This window comes from Pterocles gutturalis, unplaced genomic scaffold, assembly GCF_000699245.1.
Source record: "Pterocles gutturalis isolate BGI_N339 unplaced genomic scaffold, ASM69924v1 scaffold19585, whole genome shotgun sequence".
In the NCBI taxonomy this organism is placed as follows: Eukaryota; Metazoa; Chordata; class Aves; order Pterocliformes; family Pteroclidae; genus Pterocles; species Pterocles gutturalis.
In genome coordinates, this window is record NW_010138824.1 from 44,870 (window position 1) to 69,165 (window position 24,296).

The following is a 24,296-nucleotide window of genomic DNA, read 5'->3' on the forward strand; positions in this document are numbered from 1 at the left end:
ACATGGCGAGTTAGGACACCTATTCAGGAAATTACTCCAGTTAATGGCAGGACCAGCTGAGAGCAGACCTGAGGCAGTCACTGCTCCTGCTAGCCCACCTCTACTGGGCATGGGCCATGTCTGCAAGGTGCCGTTGTCATGACAGGAACTGTATGGATGTCGCACGAGTGGCGGCATCTCGTGGGAACAGAGACCCATGAGCTAAACGTGACTCAAGACTTCTTCCCACAGTCAGGGAAGGCCAAGGTGCCTCTGGACAAGTTCTCAGGACTTTTCACCACGGAGGCCACTTGAGAAGGGAGCTGCCTGGAGCTACCAAAAGCACCACCACTCAATTAACACTCAAAGCAGTCTGTGAAAGCTGGAGCAACTAGACATTCAACAAGGCCAGTCAGGGCAGGTTCGAGCTCATCTGGGACTATTCTGCAAAGCCACTGATCCAGCTGGGCCATCAAACAGCAAAGTCCAAGCTCAGAGACTTGGTGCCCTCAGGTTCGTACCAGTGTAACCTCATCGATCTCAATGGAGTCGCTCTCAGTTTCTGCAGCTGTGAGAAGAGAAACCAGGCTGGCTGCCATCCCACCTCCTTTGTACTCTGACATCCTCCCTTGCACCTGCTCGGACCCTGGCATGGGGTGGCAGCGGGGCACGGCATGTCCAAAACAAATTTGGGGCAGAGAGGGAAAGCCGGACTGCGTATGAGCAGTGTACAGGCAGGAACATAAGAGCCAGGGCCTGCAACATGCACAGCCTGCAGCCAAGCCGAGGAGAGCCCTAGGTCCTCCTCGGGCACACTGGCTGGCAGCAAGGCCAGAGCAGTGAACGTGAGACTCCAATAACCAAACTGTCCTCTCTGTCCCAGGGATCCCTTGCAGGCTCCAGATGGACAGTGTTGTGCGAACCTGCCCTGACGTGCCATTAGCATATTGTCAGACTGGCAGCTCGTCTCTAAGCAAACAGACGGTAGGTACTGTCTCTAACCTGTATCTATGTTCCTCTGGATGGCTACAATCAGAAAAGTAGGAATGTGAAGATCATAATACTAATCCATTACACTGCAGTCAACTCCTGAGCGTTGCAAGATCATGCATGCCAGGTGCTCTTTTCATTTTTTTTTTGTTTTTTTTAATTTGCAGCATACATACAACATTAAGGCACACGGGACTTCACAGTAAATACAGATGCAGAAACTCTGTTTAACGACAATTAAGGCTGCAGCCATACAGACACAATCCACGCCAAACCTAAGAAATATGTCAACAAGAAATTCAGAAGGAATGTCTTTGGCATTCCTTTCTGTTGTCACATCAGCTACCATTTAACAAACATTACACTGCAACACTCCATGAGGAGTGTCATTCCTATTTTTTTAAAAATCAACTATCAAAAAGCACCTTGCACCACCAACTGGTTAAATTCACATGCTAGCAAAAAGCCTTACATCTCTGTCCAGTTGGTGGCATGTTCAATTGTTCATGCAGAACTTTTACCCGTCTGCTCAAACCAGATGCCCAGGCAAAAAATAAGCACTTGAAGGATGCCACTAGACTTGTTCCCACTCTACCTGTGTCCATGTGCCGCAGCCTGACTGAAAGAGTTCATGTCACCTTGTGGAGTCATGGAAATGCCGTTCCTGTACATTGTTCCTATCATGGGGTCAGCTCCTCGCTCCAACAGCAAACTGACCAGTTCAAAATTTCCTGCAAGTCAAGAGATGCATTTTTACTTTTTTAAAAATCCAATATTTGCTCACCGGAACCGCAGATCCTGACTGAAGAACTTATTACAGTGGGGGGAGAAAGTCCTTACCAGCAGCTGCTGCCAACTGCAAAGGAGTTTCAGAGTAATTTTCTTCTCCATGCTCCAAGGAACCTTCTACCTTTGCTCCAGCATCCAGCAACAGCTAGAAAGAAAATTCACCATGTAGAGCAACTGGGGATATCACAGCCCTCAGAGTTCATGAACAGTGACGAATGAGAGTCTAATGCTTCTTGTTATCTGCAAACCAGATACAATGGAAACAACTGACATGCAAATTCTGCCCACTGTTTCACAGAGGCAAATTGATTCCTTTTTTCGCTCATTTTATGCTGCCAGACACCAGGAGCACTAGTGTCCAACTTCAGAGCCAAAAAAGTGTAACCCAGTGTTTCTGAATGAGAAATGGGGTAAGGTCAGTGTTAGGAAGTAATGCACTGAAGATGGAAGTACTGAAAATTAGCCCAACAAGCATTGGTCTTCCAGAAGCCCAGCACCATCCTAAAATGGACCAGATTTCAATTGCCTCCATCTTTTATATAAAGACATGGCCAAAAGAAAGGCCATTCTTAAGAACCAATAGCAGTCCAAAAGCTGTGATGTCTGTCAGGGACACTTCCATGTAAATAACAACAATGCTGAAAACAGAAGTGGCCAAGGAGAGCAGGGTGGAGCCGTTTGGAGGCCCTCTTGGCCATTTCTGTCTTGAGGCCTTCACAGTTTTTGTGCTTCATTAAGTGTGCCATAGACACAGCTGTTTTGAAGAATAAACTTTCTTGACTTTTGAGATGCCAAAGCACAGAACCAGCATATCCCATGTGACACATCGCTGGGGTAAGGAGAGCAAGCGGTTCTCCCCCTTTGGAGCAGCACAAGGGCTGTTGTCCACCTCTCCCCCACCAAGGCAGCGGTTTTGTGTTTGCTAGAATATTATAGTGTAAGAAAGTGTAATGAATGAATAAACAAACATACAAAACAAGTGGTCAGGAAGGAGCACAAGGAGTTGTCAGACTTTCTTTGGTGCAACTTTGCTTTAAAATTGTCCTATTTAAACCTCATATTGGTTAAGGTTTGAACACCGTATCATTATGTAATAGGTCTATTATATATCAGTACACTCTAAAAGAAGCAGAAGTAACCAATATGAGTATGACAAGAGGATACTGGTTTGAGATGGATGTAATTAGAACTGAAGAGGAGAAACAAAAGAATGAGATGCAGGTAGGGAAATACAATAATACCTGAACTACAGGAATATGTCCATGCAACACAGCAAATGTCAGAGCTGTCCAATGGCGGGTCTCAGGGTGGACGGATGGGTATTTATGAGCAGTACTGACAACCTACAAACAAATTAAAGTTATTTTTTTTTTAAGAGCTAAACGTAGTAAAATTCAACCTGCCTGAAAGCCAGGCATGTGAGGGAGTAAATTAAATAGAAAACCTGGGAAAGGTGCTTTATAAAATGATTGGTTTCATTTTTTCCTGCATTTAAATTTTCTCAATATCAAAACTGTTCATGCTGATTTGACAGCTTGAATAGAATTCATACCAAATGAAGTCTTTTTACCAACTACTGTAGCTCCATCTAAACCACTGACCATCAGATACTTGCACAAGGTCAAAACATCCAGAGCTGGTTATAGCAGCACACACTGGGGAGGCAGGAATGGATCAGGACGCTTACAACTAAGGACCGCTCCCACTGACTTCTCCAGACCGTGTATCAACAGCCCTGGGTCTTGGGATTGCTCCAGGCCCAAAGAAATTCTTTCCATATAAATCAGCATGACTTTTGTCACTGCCGTCGTGAAAGACACATCACAAACCCTACTGTAGAGTTCACAGGAGTGCTTCCAGGCTCCTCGTCTCTCACCGGAGGAAAAAGACAGCTGAGAAGTGACAGGGCTGAGTGGTACTTCAGAAATGTTTTAAGAAAACTCCTTTTTACTGACTTCTCCTGTCTGAGTTGAGTTAAAAGAGCAGTGACAGTTAAAAGGGATGCAAACTATATTCTTAGAAAACAAAATTGAATTTTTCACATTGCTCCTTCTATTTTCTATGCCTTAGTGCTTGGTGCCTCTAATGTAGACATTGTGGAAGATTAATAACCACTCTTTGCTTCAGTTTCCCTGTCTTAAAGACAGGGGTATTAATATTGATGAGGTTCACAAAGATGGTAAAATCTAATGAACATTTGCAATCTGAGACTGCACACTCAGATGGAGTGTGACATTAAAATTCAAAATCTTATTATTGATCTTCAGAGGAGGACTGAAACCAGAGTAAAAGATGCACCATCTCTCTGTCTCATCAGCAAGCTATGCTTTCACTACCCTGTCTGAAGTACTTCTATCCATGTAGGAGAGCAGGGACAGTTATTAAATGCTCGGTTGCATCAGCAGCTCACATTTCCAAGCGCCACATGCAGTGTTTTGCTAAAAGCACATGACCAGGCCCTCAGTCCCAAGGACAGGGATGAGGGCAAAATCTGAAGAGCCCATGCAGATCCTGCAGCTTGACACAGGAGCGGATCTGCACCAGCACCTGGCTGTTATTGTCCAGATTTGCCAAAGAGAGAGCTTGAAGTGCAACAGAAGTGCGCCGGAGTCTAATCACAGGGACGGGGCTTCTCTGGGTGTGGGTTTGCTCAGAAGGAAGAGGATTGAGCAGCTTTAGCCTTGGAGTCTAGGCTGGGGAGCAAGAGCAGCAGAGGGTGAGGATGGGCAGGATCACGGTTCAGCGAACGTATCCAGCTCCTCCTCCAGCACAGATTCCCACCTCTGTTCAGGGCAGCTCACGGCATGCGGCAAAGAAAATGAAGTCATTTAAACTCCTTTGCTCCTTTTTTTGTGGCTAGAGTTCTTTCCAGTTGACAAGGTGTTTGCAAAAGACCTATGGTTGATCGGGCTTTTAAGGCCTCAGTTGAGATTTGCTGAGCAGCTGTAGGTCTCACTGACTTCGCAGCAAATTGCAGCTTCTCAGCACATCTGGACATGAGTCCATTTTCACTAAAGATGGGTAATCAAAAAGAAGGGAGGCACTGAGCATTTGAGGCTACTTTTGGAAATATACATATATATATATAACTGATTTGCAAAGTGAAAGAGGAAAAATTATGCTGGCACCTGACAAAGTATTTATTTTTGTTCATGGTTGATTTGCCTTTTTTTGGTTCTAATTGCCCAATTTGCACAGTTGGTTGTGGTGTGCACAAATCATAATTGCACATCATAATTATTCACAGTTCTTGTCCCAAAGTGTTTTCATTTGATTTTAGAGCAAACACTCTATAGAAATGAATCAGGGAGGTTCACATTCCTCACTGGAGCTGTTCTCTCAGATGTCAGCAGTTTCAGGAAGACAAAACTGTTTAAATTTGCATTTGGTTCAAGTCTGGAAGATTACTGGAGCAATTGGAGGACTGCTCCTAATGAAAACTTGTCCTAGGAACCAAATAATGTTATCTCACCTCTAAGCCACAGGCAGGGTTCAAGGAGAGATCAGTCTCCATGCCCATCCAGTCTTTGGTGTGCCTATCGAGAGTGCTAACAAGGGTTCAAGTATTCAATTATTGCCAGCTCTTGAGGGTGGTGTGCTTGAATTCGGGGAACTGAAATCATCAGCTGATTTCACATAAGCCACCAAACAGCAATCAGATAGTAATGACTATCAGCCTCTTACAGGTGACATCCATTTCTACTTTTAAATTAGATTTTTTAAAAGTGCAAAACGTCCGGCTGAAAGCAGTGACTACAATTTATCAGCTTGCTCAAGTCCAAACAGAACAGATGGAACACAGATAAGTGAAGCAGACAGCTTAATTTACTCATGACCTCAACAAATTGAAACTTGAATCATTAACAAATAATTATTTTTGTGTATTTTCAAACAGCTCTTCAAAAATGTACATACCTGCATTGCACAGAGTTGGACCACAATCTGTTTGACGGACAGATTGTACAAGTTTGTGATGTGCATTCATCACAGAGATGTTTATATTCTGGAAGCTTCAAGCTCCTCATCCAACAGTTTTTAGCCCAAGGCACTTTGTAAAACAAAACAGTGAAACACACACTGCACCTGTGTGCTGGAGATGCTTAGTTGGAACATCCCAATGCATAGAAATGTTCAAGCTTTGGCATGTTATCAGACAGGTATTTCTTTTACCCTCTTAATTTTAACTCAGATGAGATTCAGGGAGTCCTTCCAATATCATTAGAGCTGTGCTCTGTGCTAGTGCTAATGCCTGTATTCGTTTGCAGTGTGCAAACACAACTAAATCAATATTACCTGTGGGGTAAGTCCGATGACTTGACCCCTTCTGTGCAGTGAATCCCAATGTAATGCAGTTTGATTTCACTACTCATTTCAAGTGGTGCCATCCAGGGTAAGAAAAATTTATTTTCTTTTTAATTCTTGGTGTTTTCCCTCTGCTGCAGTTTCAGGGGGTAGTTCAAGATGTAAACAAATAACAGAACAAAGACACAACCAACAAAAAGTCCTCACCTCAGCATTCAGATCTGCTCCAGCATCTAGCAGCATCTGCACCATAGCCTCATCACCCCTGACACAAGCATACATCAGTGGAGTCATGCCCTAGTCATTTTTTGGAGTTAAAAAACAAAGGAATTGACAAATTTAACACAGAACTATCATTTTTTTAAACAATTATTTAAGTAAATATCATCAAGACTAACAGTATGTATTTAATGAACGTTATTACCCCTGTTACAGACATGCCCCTCAGACTAGCAAAAGCCAACCATTTTTGTAAAATCTCTATTTTTGTTGTCACTTGAGTTGACTGGGGTTTTTTTTCATGTTATCCTCAGCATCCTCAGTACAGTGAGTGAAACTACGCTTGTCAGCCTCACCTCCATCTTCATATACTAAACTGAGTGTCTTTGCCTTTGGGGCCCCAGCAGAGAAATGTTTTTATCAAAGCAACCATATTTCCACTGATATATTAAAAAGGCAATAATTCTATTTAGTTTTCTATGATCAGTTTGATAAAATCTAAGTTTTTAATTACTGAAAGAGCCTTTAAAATCATCCCAAGCTCCTCTTAAGACAGGTTAGATTCAGGCACAGCTTTTTCAATGGGGATACCATAAGGGGCTGGAAATATAAGGACTCTGTATAGCACTCCCTAGCAAACAAGGACTTAATTTTAAATTACATGCCAGACAGCATTGTTGCAAGTTGCTGGCTCCAGGAAAACATGGCCTGGGTTGGAGTAAAACTAGATTAAGTGACCCTTCACTACAGAACCACCACAATGTAATTAGTATTAATCTGAAATACCTGCTGTGGCTGATCACTATTTCCTTTTCAGTTTTTTTTTCCCCTTCACTATTTCTTGTGGCTGTGGTAGTGAATCCAGATGAAACCATGAAAAAAATCATTAAATCTACCATAAACTATACCAGAAAAAGCTGCTTATACAGTAGGGGGTGTTGATCAACAGCCACCAGTTGTTTTGCAGTAAATCTACTGCAGCACGCAGCTACCTCTGATGCATGTTTATAGCCTACCTTGAGGTCTCCTGGTAAATTTGTTGTCAGACAATAGCCCATTTGCTGTTTAACCTGAGTGCTGCTGTGAAGTTAAATTATTTTCAGAGAAACTGGAAGTGCCCAGCACGGGCAAACACAGAGCCATGACACCGCTCTTTCTAGCAAGAACCCAGCACCACTTTGTTGCTGAACGACCCCATTTTTCCTGTTTGCATGCGGGGCTAAAGGTAGTGGGTGCTTATGATGTATGGAAGGGCTGCCCTTGTAGAGAAAATGTAAATTAAGGTTTGTCCCTGCAAGGTACTTAGAGCCCGCTTGAAACACTTTGAGCATATTACAGGTTCAAATCTGCAGCATGCTTCTGGAGACACAGAGAAAGGGAATAGGCATTTGGGGCCTCATGCCATTAGTAAGAAAAAAACAAGTTCTCCCCAGGCAAGGAAAGTTCTTGGGTGACTTGAAGTTACTTGCAAAGAGCATTTGAAACTACTTCAGCTACAGTCAGTGGCAAAACATTTCCTTTGGCAGTCAATAAACACTAGAGAAAAATATGACCATGAGGTTTACACAGACTGTCTGGGCCTTGAAACACAGGGACAGGATGGGAACTTAAACACACATTCCTTCAACTATTATTTCTATTTCTGTAAGTGGCATCGTTCAATGACTACATCAAGTGTTTAGCACAAGGGGTCTAATCAGGTCTGAAGAAAGGAATTTGAGAACCCCATGCTGGGGCTTGCCACGTGGGCAGCCGTGGTGAAGAACCCTGCAGCAACACCCAGAGCAAAGGGTCTGCCTGGGGACGACATGGGATATTTTGGCCCTGCTGAAGCTGAAGAAGAACTTACCACTGATTAAAAGGAGCCCAGACTGTAACACTACAGCATCAGGGCTTTAAAGAGTTAATGAGGTTTCTAACCTCCCCTCCCCTTGCACTGCCATCCCTACTGCTTTAACCCCTGCCAGCCCTGCAGGCTTGCTCTGCAGCTCATCCTGCACTGCTCCATTGTCCAGTTTCCTCTCTTCGGACATGGGAGCAACGGATTTTTAATGAGCCCATCATTAGTGTTTGACACACACACAGGACAAGGTAACAAAATGTACAATCAACGCAAAGGGTATTTGGCTTCTGGCAAAGTAAAAAATGACTTTTTGTTTCAGTCTTGTAACATTTAGGGCTCTGTCCTGCAAGATGTGGGATCCTACATAATTTGAGATGTTTGACCCAGTGAAGCATTTAAGCACAGGCTTAACTTTCACTCAAATACGATGTAAGCACGTGTTCAGAATTAAGCATATGATTAGGTACTTTAATGAATCAACCCAGAGTGTTCCCAAGTCTCAGTCTGGAGGACAGAGGAAACACGCTGTGAAAAGTTTCCAGGTTCAGACTAACTTAAAGCAATAATAATTTTTAAAAGTATAATGTATGAACCTTGGAACAAGCTCTCTGATACTATTTTTTTTCAGGGAGTACTGCCTTCATCTAAAGCTTTTCTCAAACAAATACACAATATTGATTCAGACTGAAGCTACTGAACAACAACATAACTCACATTCCTGGAGCAGCTTTCATCTCAGGAGACCTAAACCCACTAATAATCCAGCTTCTGTCGCAGGTGACCATCTCAGGGGTGGCAGCCACCTGCCTCCTGCCAAAGGGGATGCCACAGCTCTGGGGAACATACAGTGACACTTTCATTAGGGGCACCACAAAATTCAGGGGACTCTGTTTCAAAAGGAAATGGTAGTATCCATGGCCATTGCTCTGGGAAGGGGCAACCACCTTGATGAGCATCACAGTCCAACAGACTGCTGCCGGTAGGTAGCTGCAGAGGCAGGTTTAACCCTGGACACAACCACCAGCATGGTGTAACTCCAGGGAAATTCAGGCTTCTCAGTTGGTGGATGTTGGCCACAATGACCAATGGGATGGGTGTGTGTGTGTAACACTGCAGAGATACTTTCACATCTGGAAGGTCAGTTCAAGCTGGCTTGAGCTCAATTAAAGACTGACAGCGTTAACTGTTTAACCGTTTCCTGCTGGGGGTTTGGTGGTGCACATGACGTGTTACAGAGCCCAGGGCAATGCTCGGTGGAAGGATGTTCACGTCACAAAGCTCTGCCCCACACCACTGTACATGGCATTGAAGCAGACTTAAGTATTCAATCAACACCAGGCTCTCTTGGGATCTCGTTCTGCCTTCACTTGACTCAGTTCACTGTTAAGAAGATTTCAAGGGATGCATTTGCCCTCATGCTGAGTCACCTCAGCACCAACAAATCGATACAACTCGAAAAGACCAAACTTAACATAATGTTCACCTGGTGGTGCTTTAACTCAATGCAAAGTAATGCAGGGAAAGAATTAAGGTCCTGTCCATGTTTATCTGAAATCTGGGGCTATCTTCTTTGATAAGCAGATAAAACTCTCACATTTCACAGTTCCTTCTTTACATTTCTATCTAGTTACCTGTTCACTCATGCTGTTAATCCCATCCGGCCCCAGCAAGGATATGGCTTGTTTAACCAGATCCGTTCGGCCACAGTTGAGCATCCGGAAACCCAGGTCCTGCTTGAACTTCGCTTCAGTAGCAACTGCATCCAGTTTCCGAGATGCACAAAAACAGTCGTCAATTCTGTGGATATGAGAAATAAACTCCCTCAGAGGACAATCAGAGGACAGACCTTGCCATCCCTATGAAAATAATACTTTGAAAGATGTAGGTCGTGCACATTCATTCTCCTTTGACCTGTATGTTCAAGGGAAGTGCTGAATGGAAAATGCTAATGCAAGCTAATGGAGATTGCCCTTGGTCTATCTTTCATGGGACAAGTTATACATTTTATAAAAAATCGGGCAAAAAAAGCACAGCTTTCACTCGCTTTTGTTCCCCTGTTTAAGCAATGCACAACACATTCTCACTGTAAGTCTTCTCTCTGCATGGCGAGATTATCCAGTCCCCCTGATCTCTGAAAAGTTTCAGTAGCTTCAGTAGGCTTTGAACTTAGATCAAGTGGATGTATAATCATTGACAATACAACAAAGAGAAAATAATGTCACTCCAAACGCCTTCAAGGATCTTACCAGCACAGCCCCAGTAACAGCGAAGGCTTTTTGGAGCAGAAAGTGGAGCAGAAAGTGGAAGCTGCAGAATCCCAGACTGGCTGAGGTTGGAAGGGACCTCTGGAGGTCATCTGATCCAACTCCCCTGCTCGAGCAGGGCGACCTGCAGACAAGCAGGGCACCACGCGATCAGGGACAAGATGGCAATCTTGCCAGGTAATCATGGCAAAACACCACAAATCCTTCCTGGCTGTGCATAACAGATAGGATGTCATTCTTTCAAGGTCTTATTCAGAAGATCCCCAAACTGTAAAGTGCTGAAGATATCAATTCCAAATGAAAGAAAGAGCTAGCAGTTATTTAGCCAAGATGTGAATCTACAGCTCCAGAGAGAGCCACACAATTCAGATCTGATCTTTATCCAACTCAGTTTCATTTTGTTAAAAGAGAGATTTGCTTTTCTTTCATGCTGAGGAGCGTCTGGGGCAGAGGGTGGAGTCCAAATCCACTGAGCTTTTGGTGTGAACTTGAATAAAGGACTATTTGCAAAAACATTGCTTTCATTATCCAAAAATGCTAGGTCAGAAAACAAGGGGCTACTTATGAATGAAAAACAAAATCAAGATCAAAAGTGAAAAAGTCAAACACACATCAAATATTTCTTTTCTATTGCATATGTAGAAAAAGCAGCAAACCAAAAGAAAAACATAAACAGCACATCATTATCATTTAAATTTCTTCTTCAAAGTGCTTTATCAGAGTTTTATAAAATATATAACACTGCTTAATATTTAACAGCAATATGGAACAAATATGCTGTTTATATAGAAGCAGTGGTATGTAGTAATAGCTACTGCTCTTCCTCTTTCAACAGAGGAAGGAAAGTGAGATAGAAAATAAAAAGTATTTTGATCAAAGCTTCTGCAGGATTTAGTCCTGATACTGGCATCTGAACTCAACCTTGCTCCCTACCATGCTGAGCCACAACCAGTCTGGAAGACAACAGATATTTCAGTGATGTTTATTCTACGTGCTCAGTTTGGGTTTTGACTGCTAAAAAGTTATATCCTATGAATGCAAACAAAGTAAGCTTGGAGTATGATTACTCAGGGGAACAAGGATGATGCTTCATCACAGCACTATGCTGCAAGATTAATGTGTAACACTTGATCGCAATAAATACACTGTAACAGCAATAACAGATTCTGTACCAGTAACGTGCCTGAAAAAGAGAGGAAGCAAGCAACACATAGCAAGGCTGCGTTTTCTGCAGTAGTTCTGAGTGAGTTTAAGGAAAAAAGCAAAACCTGCATAGATATGCAGGGCTGAGCTCAATGACACCGAGATCCATGGGAGCAACTGTGGCTTAACATATTCACACTGTATGGCACATTTCTGACACAAGAGCTGCAGCAACATTTGGTACTTGTTACCCCCATAGCATGAGATGCTAGAGATCATCTGTGCCCTCCTTTAACATACGGCATAGATAAAGCATGCTCAGAAGTTATGTGCTGGGGGTTTTGGTGCACGGAGAGAGTGTCTGGACCTCCCAGCCGCAGCTGGCCATTTCCAGATGACTCTGTGCTGAAAATGAGGTGGTGCCTCAGCAAAGTGCAGCTATGGAAAGATCTAGACATCCTCTGAGGACTGCAGAGGTGTCTGCCACTATGAATCACTGCCCATGTTAAGTCACTGCTTCATCATTTGTACTGAGGTATATTAACATACACTCTGAATAAAATGGGTCAAATTCAGTGCTGGCAGAAAGAGAGCTTCACTGACGTCAGCCTGGCATGGTGCATGCAAAATGCTAGTTGATTATCTCCTCTTCAAAAAAAGTCAGATTTTGACCTGGGTTGCACTCCCACAAAAAGGAGGAAGGAGGAACAGGGACCTATCTCACCTATCTTGTACTGGCTGCCCAGATCTCTACTCCGGCATGGGTTCAGAGTTTACTTCTCTATAAGCAACTCCTCCATGAGTTGGCTCCAGTCCCCTAAAGGCACAACAGTTCGCCCATTTACTATAGCCAAGGAAGGGGACTCATTAATTCCTAAAAAAGCAAATTAGTACTCTTCAATCAGCTGGGGGGATAAGGGTCTTGGTCCAAGGGCTCTGGGATGCTACAGCTGTACGAACACTGCAAGAAGAACATGGATGCAGAGCAGTACCTGGGCTGCACTGACAAAATGTGACCTAGACCAAGTACCACAAAGCAAGAAACCACAACTTAGTACCAGTTATCAGTGGTCCACTGCCTTTTTATATCTCAAAAAGGAACCATAGTGAGTTACAGCCCCCATTTATGCGACACAGCAAAGGAAACTATATGGCAGAATTTGACACAGGTCATTGCTACTGCCAGCATTGTCGTATGTTGACTAATAAAATGGATAGTGATCAAACTGGGGAGTTTAATAAAACAAGAGCACGACACAAGGGAAAGGAACGGGGAATGCTTCATAAGAGAAAGCGTAGCAATGTCTCAAAAAGCCAGAGAGATGAATGAGTTAAGGAAAAGGAGATTTAACACGTACAGATAAAAAGCAGTGAAGAGACAGATCAAAAATGATCAGGAACTACACGTACAGAATAGGAGAACACAGTATTACTTTTAACACTGGAGAAAGCCAACTGGCAAGATGGTACAGCAGACAGACTGAGCAGGTGCATTTCAAAACGAAAACTGAAAGTAGGAAAAAAAAAAAAAACCACCCAACAACCTAAATCCATCAAAAATCAACCCTAAGCCACCACAGCACTGAATTTGCTCCCAAGACCGTAACTGTATAATAATGCTGATTACAACAGAAGCAGAGAGTCTCTGCTCCATATTACACTGCATAAGGGGTTGCTGCTCCATCACCATCCAGAATCACAAACATCAAAGAATGCAAGATAACGAAGGAGGAAGGGAGCTTGACTCACTCAAGACTTCTTAACCTTGTACTGCAACAAATGCACTGACAAGCTAAGAAGAGTGTGGGAAAGGGATGGGAAGAAACTTGAAAAACAAGGTTGATGAGGAACAGTTAAATCAGCTAAATATATAGGGTCACTTTAGAGTTGTGAAACTGTGCCTGCAAAGCAAGGGAAGCCAGCGTTAAGTGCAAATAGAGCTGGAAACCTCCCCAGCTGCACAGTCACTTCACGGCCCTTTTGCTAAAAAGTCTTTGTGATCTTCCCAGTCGCACAGGAGGCTGACACCACCCCAATGACAGGATGTCCCCTCCAAGGCCACCTTGGTTTGTTGCCAGATTCTGCCGGCTGCCAGCATTCACATGGATTGTCCTTTCCCTGCAGAAAAGGCACTTTTCCATCAAATGGGCAAGGAAGGCTGATGGGAGGAGCAGGAGACCAAGGGGGGCCAATGCTCTTTTTCTCCTCCTCTCCCTGCGGGCAGTCTCAGGACAGCAGGACAACACCACCCCAGATGCTGGCTAGGTCAGGTGAACTTTGAGGTCCCCAAGAGGTGATGCAGTGACAAAGGCAGGACTGGGCAGCATCCTTCAAGGGTGATATCCTCTCTCAAAAGACAGACCCCATTCTGGATTCCCCTATTTATCAACCTGTGGGGCTGGGCGGGTTCCTTGGCATCAGCACAGCTGTATACATTCTCCCACTCCCAGAACTGAGAAGTAGTATGTTTGAATTAATAACATACACTGATCATAGTTCCTGTGCTCCACAGCAAATCCTCCCCTCTAATTCAGGGGTTCAGTCACCCAGCCTGTAAACTTCCTAAATGGATCCTCCCTACCTTGAATCAAGCACACAATTGCCTTTATAAGTAAAATTAGAAACAGGTGAAATCTTCTTGATCTTATATTTGTAGCAAAGCTGTGACCACATTTTTTAACTTACAATGCAACACAATTTTCTCCAAGTCCTCTTTTAATTCCTCACTGAAATTGCTTCTACAGCAGTTATCTTCAAGATCATTAGTATTGCCACCACACATAATTAACTTTACTGTGGCTTTATATGGGAAATGCAATGGTAACATTAATTATTTGCAAATGGTCACTGTCACATGCTGCATGGTGACCATGACACTCTATTGTACTTCAAAATACTCAAACCTCTGAAAGGAGTCAAAGATAATCTTCTTAATTTATAATGGGCCCTAGCAGTACAGCAAATTATTTTTATCTTTTCCCACACTCACATTATGAAAACATAATGCAGCATTTCTACAGCAAACATTTAAATGCAAGGGTTGTTGGTTTGGGTTTTTTTTCCATTTTCATTCGGACTGGCTAAGATAGGGTCTGTGTGGATCTTTAATAAGTTACTCATGGACTGAATACATTTGGAAAAATGGATGACTCAAAGGCAAAGTGTTTCCATCGTAACTGGTAGACACAGCAGCCGTCTTACTACATAGCTTTTCAATTCTTTGTTCTTTGGGAGGGGATTATTGCTATAGTCAATAGTAGACAATTAGAAGTAAAAAAAAAAAAAAAAGCAATGCCCTGTAAATGTTACCAAAAAAAAAAGAACATCCTAATCATGTTCTAAGCTCTACATGCCAGCATAGCATGCTACTAGTTGTTTTAAAATAAATCAAGTGCAGACTGTGATGAGCAGCAGGACAAATGCTCCCCTCTGCTGAAATGAATAGATCATCATCACGATAGCCAAGCACCAAAACCCTGTTTGTCCACCTGGGACTCAATCGCCAGCTCTTTCAATTAAAAGAATGATAATCTATTAATTAAGCCCATCTCTTTAGCTCTGTGGAGTTTATTCAGTCTGTCTCTGTCCTAAATATCAATAAGGTCTCGAGTAAGAAATTACAGTTCAGCTTGCTGGAAGTCTGGAAGGAGTAATATTTTAGCCAGCAATATACATGCATTTGCAATGCTGAATTTCTTGGGGTCAGGGATCACAATTTTGATCTGGGTATACACAGCCCGCAGCACAAAAGGGTCCTGTTCTTTGCCTGGGGCTTTTCAGTGAGACAACAGAAACAAACGGCAATAGCAGGAGCAGCAGACAATTTGATTTAAATTTGTGAGCACTCTTTATTCCAATGTAGTGCTTTAAAAGGGAATATAATGCTGATATTAATAGGACTGCAATATAAATACTAAATATTGAGACAATTATTTGCATTTTCAGTTTTGAAGAGGGCGAAACATAAGCATAAGGTTGATCAAAGTGATGAAGAGCACTGCTTTTTAGCACAGACATAAAATATATCCACTTAGTATAATCAGGAGCCAAATTAAGACAAGAAAATAAAAATACTCTGGTTATTTATTAGCCAACCTCTTCATCTCATCAAGAGCCTGAGAATAAATTGGTTACAGATACAGGAAAATACATTAAAAAAGTGATGTGACTATCAAATCAAGACCCAAATCTATATTTCAGAACACTTAATATTACAGTCCCATGTATATAGGTCAGGAAACATGTTCAAAATTGAATCTGATTTCAGATTTTGAAGAAGGCCAACATACCATAGGAAAATTTGGGTACGGATTAATCTTTCATATAAATAGACAACGCAAGTCTTCACTAAGGAATGGAAGACGATATGTTATCTGTATCCTGATTATTATATTCAGGAAAGTGAGTAGAGACAGAGCATATGAAACAGTAATGAACTTGCTCACAATGGAAAAAACCCAAGAAGACTGGATCCTAAAGTCAGTAAAAATACAAGTGTGTTCTGCCCTGAAAGTGAAGGAGAACATAAGGACGAGGTCCTCCCCTTCGATAATTTTTTTATTACTGTTGTCTTCAAGCAGCCGGTTGGCAGGAGAGGTTGAGATTCACCTCAGGAAACCCATGCTCTACCTTTTAAGTAATAAAATCTCTTTCATCCACTGGCACCATCTGCCCCAAGGGACCGCTGGATTTTGTCAAGTTGCTTGTTTGCCAGCACTCGCCAGTTTGGCATTTTTGTGTTTAATTACTGCAATAGCCACGGCTGGTGTTAAAGGATTAGTAAAAATTTGAGGGAAGAACAAGGACATCCAAGGAGCTAGGCAAACACCAACCATCCCTACTTAAAATTGGCTGTATCTAATTAAATAGCAGGATTTCTTAGCCATTTTCTACTCTCTCTCCCTCTCCAAAAACTCAGTCCCTTACCCAGCACATTTTAAGAGAAAGTGAAGAGCAGTGGAAATATTTTTCTGCCTTCAAATCTCTATTTATTAAGGTCTATTTATATTTTCATGCTCTAGTACAAGCACAGGATTTCCATAAATAAAATATTAAATGCAACTCTTCCTCTTTCAAGTTAGAACTGCATATGTGTGGTTTAGTATTAAGATGACATGGCACCTTTCAGACTGCTCTGAAATAACAAAATAACACATATTCCCTTTATGTTGCTGTATCTTTCCCTTTCCTCAGTCTTAAGAAAACTCTCTACAAATGAGCCAAGGATGCTCCCATGTTAAACTAGCTTCACTCTTGAGGCTGATAATTCTGTTTTTCTAGAGAGCCTTCATCAAGAGGGATGGTCCCAGACAGAAAAGTAGACTTGGGTATTCTTGGGCCAAGGCTAATTGGAAATTAGGACTGATTTTCAATTAAAGACAGGTTTTCAAAGGCACTCAGACACTGCGCTTGCCTGGAGACCTTTCTGGATTGGAGCTGTAAATGCAACTCAGAGCCCCTGAGTGAGGCTGCAATGGGGCAGCGGCTACAGGAGTATACGGGACTGGAGAATTAATAACCTCAGCCTCTTGCTGCAGAAAAGCTTGGATCCATTTACACTTTCAGTTTGAACTTACTCTTGACCTGTTAATACCCAATTATTCCAGTGTGCGCACTGCCCTTTCAATAGAGTGTATTTTTCCTTCTGCAGTGTTTACTCCTGATGTATTTCTGGAGAAGAGCCACACATTCCCTCAGCACCCACTTTGCTCAGCTGAATAGGCCCCTTTCTTCTAGTCTTCCTCCATGAGAACATTTTGTCAAAACTCAAATTGCTCCAGCCTATTTCTCTCTACCTGGTCCAATGTGGATATTTTCTTGACCCAGACACAGGATTTGCGATTCTACATCACTCCTACCACTTCCACGTACAGAGGCACCAAGATTTTGCTGCTTCTACTAGAAATACGTCTCTTGATGCATCCTCAAAATGCATTTGCTTTTTTCCATGGCTAAGGAAAAAGCCACTTTTGTGGTTTGCAATAATTGTGAGATGAAATACTGCACTAGAGTCTCTACCACTGCCTTTCCAATCTTCGGCTCCCAACAGAGTATATATCACACAGTATATATAGTGTATATGCTAGATATGCACTGCAGTACGGATTTTTCTAATTAATCTCCACGTGTTTGCCTTCCATTTGTGGAAAACTGCATTTCATCCCATTTCTTCTGTCCCAGCTCTCAAGGTCATCCACTTTTTCCTGGATGATTTCCCAAACATCCTCTGTCAGGACAATGCCTCTCAGCGTCATGGCATCAGCAAATTTTAACTTCATGAGAACTCAGCTGGGCCTTGTGCCAAAGCCCTTTCTCAAAATTAAGAGAGATTGGTTTTTAAGAGGGAGAGCTTAAGATCTCTGCTTGTAACCCCACTGCAGCCAACCCAGCCCTTGCCATCTCACTTGAAGCCAGCTTCTTCTGCTCACTTCCCAATTCCGTTACTAATCCTCATCTTCTCTGGCTTAACTAATAAATCCCTGCACAGACTGCATCAAATCATTCACTCAAGTCCAAACAGATGAAATCTACTGGATTTCCTTGGGGTAGAAAATCTGTTATCTTATCAAAAAGTTATTAGATTAGTCTGGCAAGATCTATCTTTAGAAAATCTGTGTCACATTTGATCCCATTTTTCCCTCAACAATATGTCTTTAATCAGTCTGCTTGAAAAAACAAAGGCCTTGCACTAACAGCCTGGAATTTTCCTCAGATCATTTTTCATCCTTTTCAAATGTTGGGCATCACTATTAATAATACTTAAGAGTTATGGCACCACTCCGGGTTTTGTTAAAAATATTTCCCTTTGACCCTCTGATTTCATGAGGCAGCTCTTTCTCACCTCCGGGACAGAGGTTACCTGGTCACCTCAATTTGATTGCATTAAGCTGCATAATTTGCTCTCCTTTTGATTACTGTTTTTCCATTTTCCTAACATTGTTGCTATTATTTATTTTTCCTTCCACCCCAGGACTTTCTTCCCAAAAACAGAGGAAAACTATTCACTTAAGTTCTTGGGTTATGGCCTCTGTGGGCACAGATGCACATCTCTCACAGGTGCCTCCTCAAAGTCAGCACTTATAGACACCAATTTCACCTCTGCATCCCAGGAAGAGAGGAGAAAAAAGTGCATGCCCATTGTCAGGAAGGAGCAGAGACAGGACCCAGACTCAAAACCAGAGAGAGATAAAAGGCATATTTGCTGCATTCACTATACGTGAGCCCAGCACCCTCGAGGAACCCAGCCATAACTCCTAAAGGCTACTGTAGTGTATGAGCAAGTGATTAAAGGGGACTGAGTTATGGCTCTCCACCTGTGCACAGCCACAAGCCCTACTGCACCAGCTCCTGCTCTCACCAGCTCTGGCTTGACCTGCAGCGATGCTGCCACCTCCAACTATATTTGACTCTAGAAGGTAAGGGGAGGGGGAGCTCCAACCACACCAGTGGAGTCAGCATGCAAAGCCCGCTGCCTAGGTCTGTCATCCAGCATCCTCCCAATAGCCAGGGACTGCGAAAAAGGGGACCGCGATGCTTCTGATAGGCACCCTGATGGCACCAGAGCCCGACGGGTCTTCACAGGTTGTATGTCAACATGGGACAGGGCAAAAAGATGAGAGACCCCTGTGGGACTCCACCCATGAGGAGCCTGACAGCAGAAATCCCATTTCCCATCACTGCCCTTTGGGTTCAACTGCCAAAAAGGACTTCAGACCTCTTTAAAGAATTATCCCAGGGTCCTACTGCCACAGTGTGGCACCTGCCTTAAGTGTGTGGCCATGGTGGACTGCAATGAATGCCACAGGGAGCAATCTCACTTCTCCACCACACAAGAGAAAGGCATGAGCCTTTTCATCTATGAATAAGAAGAAACCACTCAAGATGACTAAACATTGCTTCTCCTCCAAATCCCAGTCAGGAGCTTCGCAGACTGCTGTGCAAGGGGACAGGGGACTAACAGGTGTGAGAGGGCTTCCAGAGACCCCCATGGCTGCAGAGAAATGCCCAGCTGGGCAATGTTTCTGGAGGATCTTGGTGCTATGAGGATACATTTGGTGTTCCTCTTCATTCAGACACCAGGAAGGTCCCTTGTCCCGCAACCCTGCAGGACATTCCTTCCCCAGCCAAGCTGGGGATCAGCAGTCCAGCTGGGATGTTCGGGGTTCAGGAGCCAGAACCCCACCCTCGGACAGTGCAAGCTGGGATCTCCTGAAATGCCTCCTTCTGCATAACTGGAAGTACCAGGAGTGACAACACTGCCCACCCGATTCCCTTCCCTTCCTGAGCACAGAGGCCTTCTCAGGATGAGCAGGCTACTTGCCAGGCCCAGAAGCACCCGGGAAAAGCAGCTTTCCTAGAGAAACCAGACAGGGGATGACTTGGAATCAAAGAGACCTGAGGCAGTGCTGAGGGTAGAAGAAAATACTTCAATAACACATGGGAATTGCCTTTTGTAGAGGGGAATTACTCTCACATCTCCAAGACTGTGGATTTTTCTTCAGTTTTTGGTACTTCTGGATAGTACTTCTGGATGGCACACACACACACACACTCCCCCTAGACTTTTAACCTCTGACTGACCAGAAAATAGCCCTTTATCCAGTCAGGTGCAGAAGCGACCAAGTAACAGTCCCCTGCATAACATTACCACCTCTCTCGGGTCAGTTTGTTCCAGCATCTTTACATCCTCCAGGATTGCCATGATATATTGCAACCAGAAATGAAGCCACTGACCCTGACAAAAAGCACAGCAGCCTTTGTGCTGAGCAATACAGGATGCTCCTCCCTTGCTCTGTTTCTCTGCCGTCAGCCTCCAGTCCCCACATGTAGCCATGCATTAGCAATCCTCCCCACCACATGTATAACACATTGGTTTGTTGTATTTTTTTTTATTTTAATCAAGCATCCTATGGAATGGAGGAAGGAAAGACATGCAGAAAGCTTCTTGTTCTTAGGTGGAGCAAGGGGAAAGGTACCCCTCCCTTGTAGATGTGATGATGATGAGCAGTCAAAACCAGGCATCTGTTTGCAGCCAGCAAGACCCAGTGCAGACAGAGAAGTGATGCTACCTTACTGTAGCAGAAAGGCAGGTCAACAGTTTTTACCACTGTGCCTCTTTTTGGCAACAAATTACTTTCATCCCTGATGCCTTCACTAATAAAAGGTCTACAGCAGGGAGCAGAGCACCAGCCTTCACAAGATTTATGCCAACAGAGAGCTGCTTTGCACAGAGTTCTCTACTGACTACATCCAGTGGCCTCAGGTGGCCCAACAGGGCATGGCTACAGGCGAGGCTTTATTTAAGTCTGGTCTCCCACTACGACAAAGAATATTTCAGACATAAATTGGACCGCCATCTCAGCTAGCTGTTGTGCATCCAGCAGTCAATCCACCTGTGAAAGCTACCTCCTTGCAAAAGATGGAAACAACCGGTCTACCTAAAGTTTCCACTCCTGGGGGAAGGTGAACAACTATATCTCTGCTCATCTCCCAAGGCTGGGGAAAGGGAAGAAACTTCCTGGCATGTCTGCTGTTGTAAAATGAAAAGAGATTAGGAAGGAGACAGGCAGCTCATGCTTGATTCCAGCTTCCCTCTCTCCTCTACCCAGAGCAAGAGCAGCTCCTCTTTCAGGACACGAAAACATTGCAAGAAACTGAGGGAGTGGATTTTCAAAAAAGGTTCAGAAGAGGGGAGAAAGAGAGGAAGTACTGGAATGAAAGGCAGGAAGAAAGCAGAGATGATTTACAAAGCCACATATTGGGAACCTCTCTGCTGGAGTATGTGCTTGTGCTGGAAAGCGTCACACAAATCTGCTGGTAGACCTCCATGCTGTAGTTCAGATAAAAACCTCAACATTTGTTTTTTATCCAAACTGACCCTGAACTTCATAGCCTTTGAGATCCTGCCAATCTCACTCTCCCTGTACATGTGTTTTTCCAGAGTAGAAGCTGATTTTGCTTTATGCATTTGTAATGACAGGTTGTGAATCAACACTGTGGAATGATGCAACATCACATGGGACCATGGGAATTTTCGGGTTCAAGTCTCTATATTTTAGGAACTAAAGAAGACTGCTAAGAAAAGCCTAGAAATTGAACCAGTTTCAAGCTTCTACTTATTAAGCCAGTTCTAGAAAAGTCACAAAATATATCAAGATAACTGCATTTAAATTCCTCCAGCTGTCATAATTCACACAGCTTATTTGAAAAACCATCCCCTGCAAAGTTGTTGTATTTTCACCCCCTCCCAGTGTTTGCATTTATGGAACTGATGCTTGCTGAGGAGTTGATAGCTGGAAACCCTCCATCCCTAATGGGGAAGCATGAAAGGCTGGCACTCGGCTTAGCGGAAAATGAGAAGTCTTGAGGGTCTGCACTGAACACAAATAAAAAATTACAAGCTGCAAGGTTTCAAATTAACATCCTGATGCTTCACATTATTCTTCAGAAAAGCTCAGTCCCTCCTTTGATCTCAGGATTACAGGCAGCTAGGTCCTGATTCACAGCTACACAAAGAAGTTGCTGCACTATGCTGGCAGTAGGCACAGACCTTAAAATAAAACCCAAAGTACGCGGACACTCATTTGCAAACCTCTGCCAGCACACTAGTGAGATCTTCATTCTGAGACATCTGGGGGTCAGTTGGGCCCCTGCAGTCAAATAAGGGCGCATTGCAAAGTCTGGTCTCTGTAAAATCCATAATTTGTCTCAGGAATTATTTCTCTCTTCATTCTCACCTGATTAATCCCAGTCTGCGCTCTTCAGGCTCACTCCCCCTTGCAAGATAATCAGAACAGCTACCACATATATTCTTTACGAACTGAATTACTGATGGCAACTTTAAACTAAATGCCAATTTGTCATAATTAATAAAATTCTTATGCAGCATAATACAACTCAGCCCAAATTCTAATGATTCTGAAACGCCTAGAAAATTGTCTAACGGTTGGTGGCATATACACACTGACAAAATATAACTTTAAGAACGGTATAGTGTGGTTTTTTTAAACCACAACTATTTAACTGTATCTACCTTCATTTTTAAGACAGGGGATGTAGAGTAGAAACATTACTGCCTTATTTGCAATCCTTATTTGCAAGCCTACCTAAATACTGGAACAGGTATTAAATTAGTTTTGCCTTTTCAAAATGAAGTGCTAGGTCTTCAGAAAGTGCACAGTACCTCTAAGTCCTGACATTTCAGCAGGGACGCAGAATGCTGCACTTCTGGAAACGAGGGCCAAGACGGTCACACCAAAGGGAAGCAATTACAGCCAAGATTTGAAATCTGAAATGCTCAAGATTTCATTTTCAAAATTCTGCATATTTCTTCAATTAAATATTTAATAGCTGTAACTATAAAGAGCCTATGCAGATCTCTTAGTAAAGTATTATACTCTCTGGTGAAAGAGCAGGTCAAGGCCAGAGTCACCAGAAGGCAGCTGCTTCGATGCAGGTCATCCCAGCTAATCATGGAGATCATCCGTCTGCTTTCTGTGTTGCAGGAAAGAATGTACATAAGGCTGTATGAAGAGGCAAACTGCTGAAAATTGGGCTTTATGTACGAATTCGTGAAGCAGTAGCACTGAGTAATTTCTGCTTTGGCAGATTCAGAATGCCTTTTCATATGAAAATCAAAAGCAAATATATTCTTGACTCCTAGCTCATGCTTCTATACATGTACATAACAATAAGGCAAAACAGACACTAAAAACATATCCTGGCAATAAACACTTTAAGACTTCATTAGAAAACCAAAAGGTCACATCTCATACAAGAAAAAGTAAAATTATCTAGGCTGACATTTACAACTAGTTTGAAATGACATTAGCATGAAAAATACGTTACTGCAAGAGGTAGTCTTACCTATAAGTTTAAATGTGCCCTTTAAGCATTAATGCTGAAAACAAAACACTGAAAAATATCTGAAGCCCTGCCAATTACATCTCAGTATTTTACAGCAAAACAACATGAAGCAGACAATTAGCAGAAGATTTCAGCCCCTCATTAGCAAGCAGAACCCAACAGTAAGAGGAAAAAAAAAAAAAACCAAACACCATCATATGAGCTCTGACGAGCAGGTTACGGGCTCAATCCAGCTGTGAGATATTCAGGCACCCATTACCGTGCAACCAGCTTATCCACGGATGTGAGCAAATACCAGGAGCTGATTTTGCAATGCACACAGCGACGAGCCCGAGCATCCATGCACCTCTCAAGGCAATAACAGAGCCCTCTGCTTGCCTGCTCGCTCACTGTCACTAGGAAAAAAAGATACGCTGTGCACAGAGCAGACGATTTTTTTTTGTGGACTTACTTTAACTGTCGAGGTTCGCAGTCAACTCCCGGCAGTAAGAGCCTCGCTGCCTGCCGTACGTCATCACTGTCCACCGAGAAACTGCGCCGGTGCCCCGCGTGAGCCACAGCAACCCGTATCCACTCCATCAGGGGAGGCAGCACAATGAACGGCCTGGGAAAGCACACAGACGTGAATGCTACAGTACACTAGCATCAAAATAACAGGTATACAGAGAGAGGCTGGGGGGGGTGGGTGTGCAAGTGTATATAGTGTGAGAATATATATACACAGAATGAGAGAAGGAAACAAGCAAAACGAAAGGATGGGAGAGCAAACTGGCTCAGCAGATTTCAAGCAGGTCTAAATCAAGATGTCTCACCCTGTCTCCAGAGCAGGATTATCTGAAGAGTGAGATGTATGAGCCACGCTTACTTATGGTGCTCCTGTGAGGTCAGTGCACCCGCTTGGC

The 24,296-nt window shown here is 43.2% G+C and overlaps 1 protein-coding gene across 1 annotated transcript in view; it reads right to left on the minus strand.

Moving 5' to 3' along the window:
- Nucleotides 1-24,296, minus strand: part of BTBD11 (BTB (POZ) domain containing 11) — a gene marked incomplete at its 5' end in the record, with an annotated part of 76,476 nt that overhangs the window by 25,812 nt on the left and 26,368 nt on the right. The window contains 6 exons of the mRNA XM_010083153.1: nucleotides 1,565-1,700; nucleotides 1,810-1,903; nucleotides 3,000-3,101; nucleotides 6,268-6,357; nucleotides 9,754-9,919; nucleotides 23,846-23,998. Of these exons, the coding sequence (XP_010081455.1) occupies nucleotides 1,565-1,700; nucleotides 1,810-1,903; nucleotides 3,000-3,101; nucleotides 6,268-6,357; nucleotides 9,754-9,919; nucleotides 23,846-23,998 (741 nt within the window). The remainder of the gene's footprint in view (nucleotides 1-1,564; nucleotides 1,701-1,809; nucleotides 1,904-2,999; nucleotides 3,102-6,267; nucleotides 6,358-9,753; nucleotides 9,920-23,845; nucleotides 23,999-24,296) is intronic.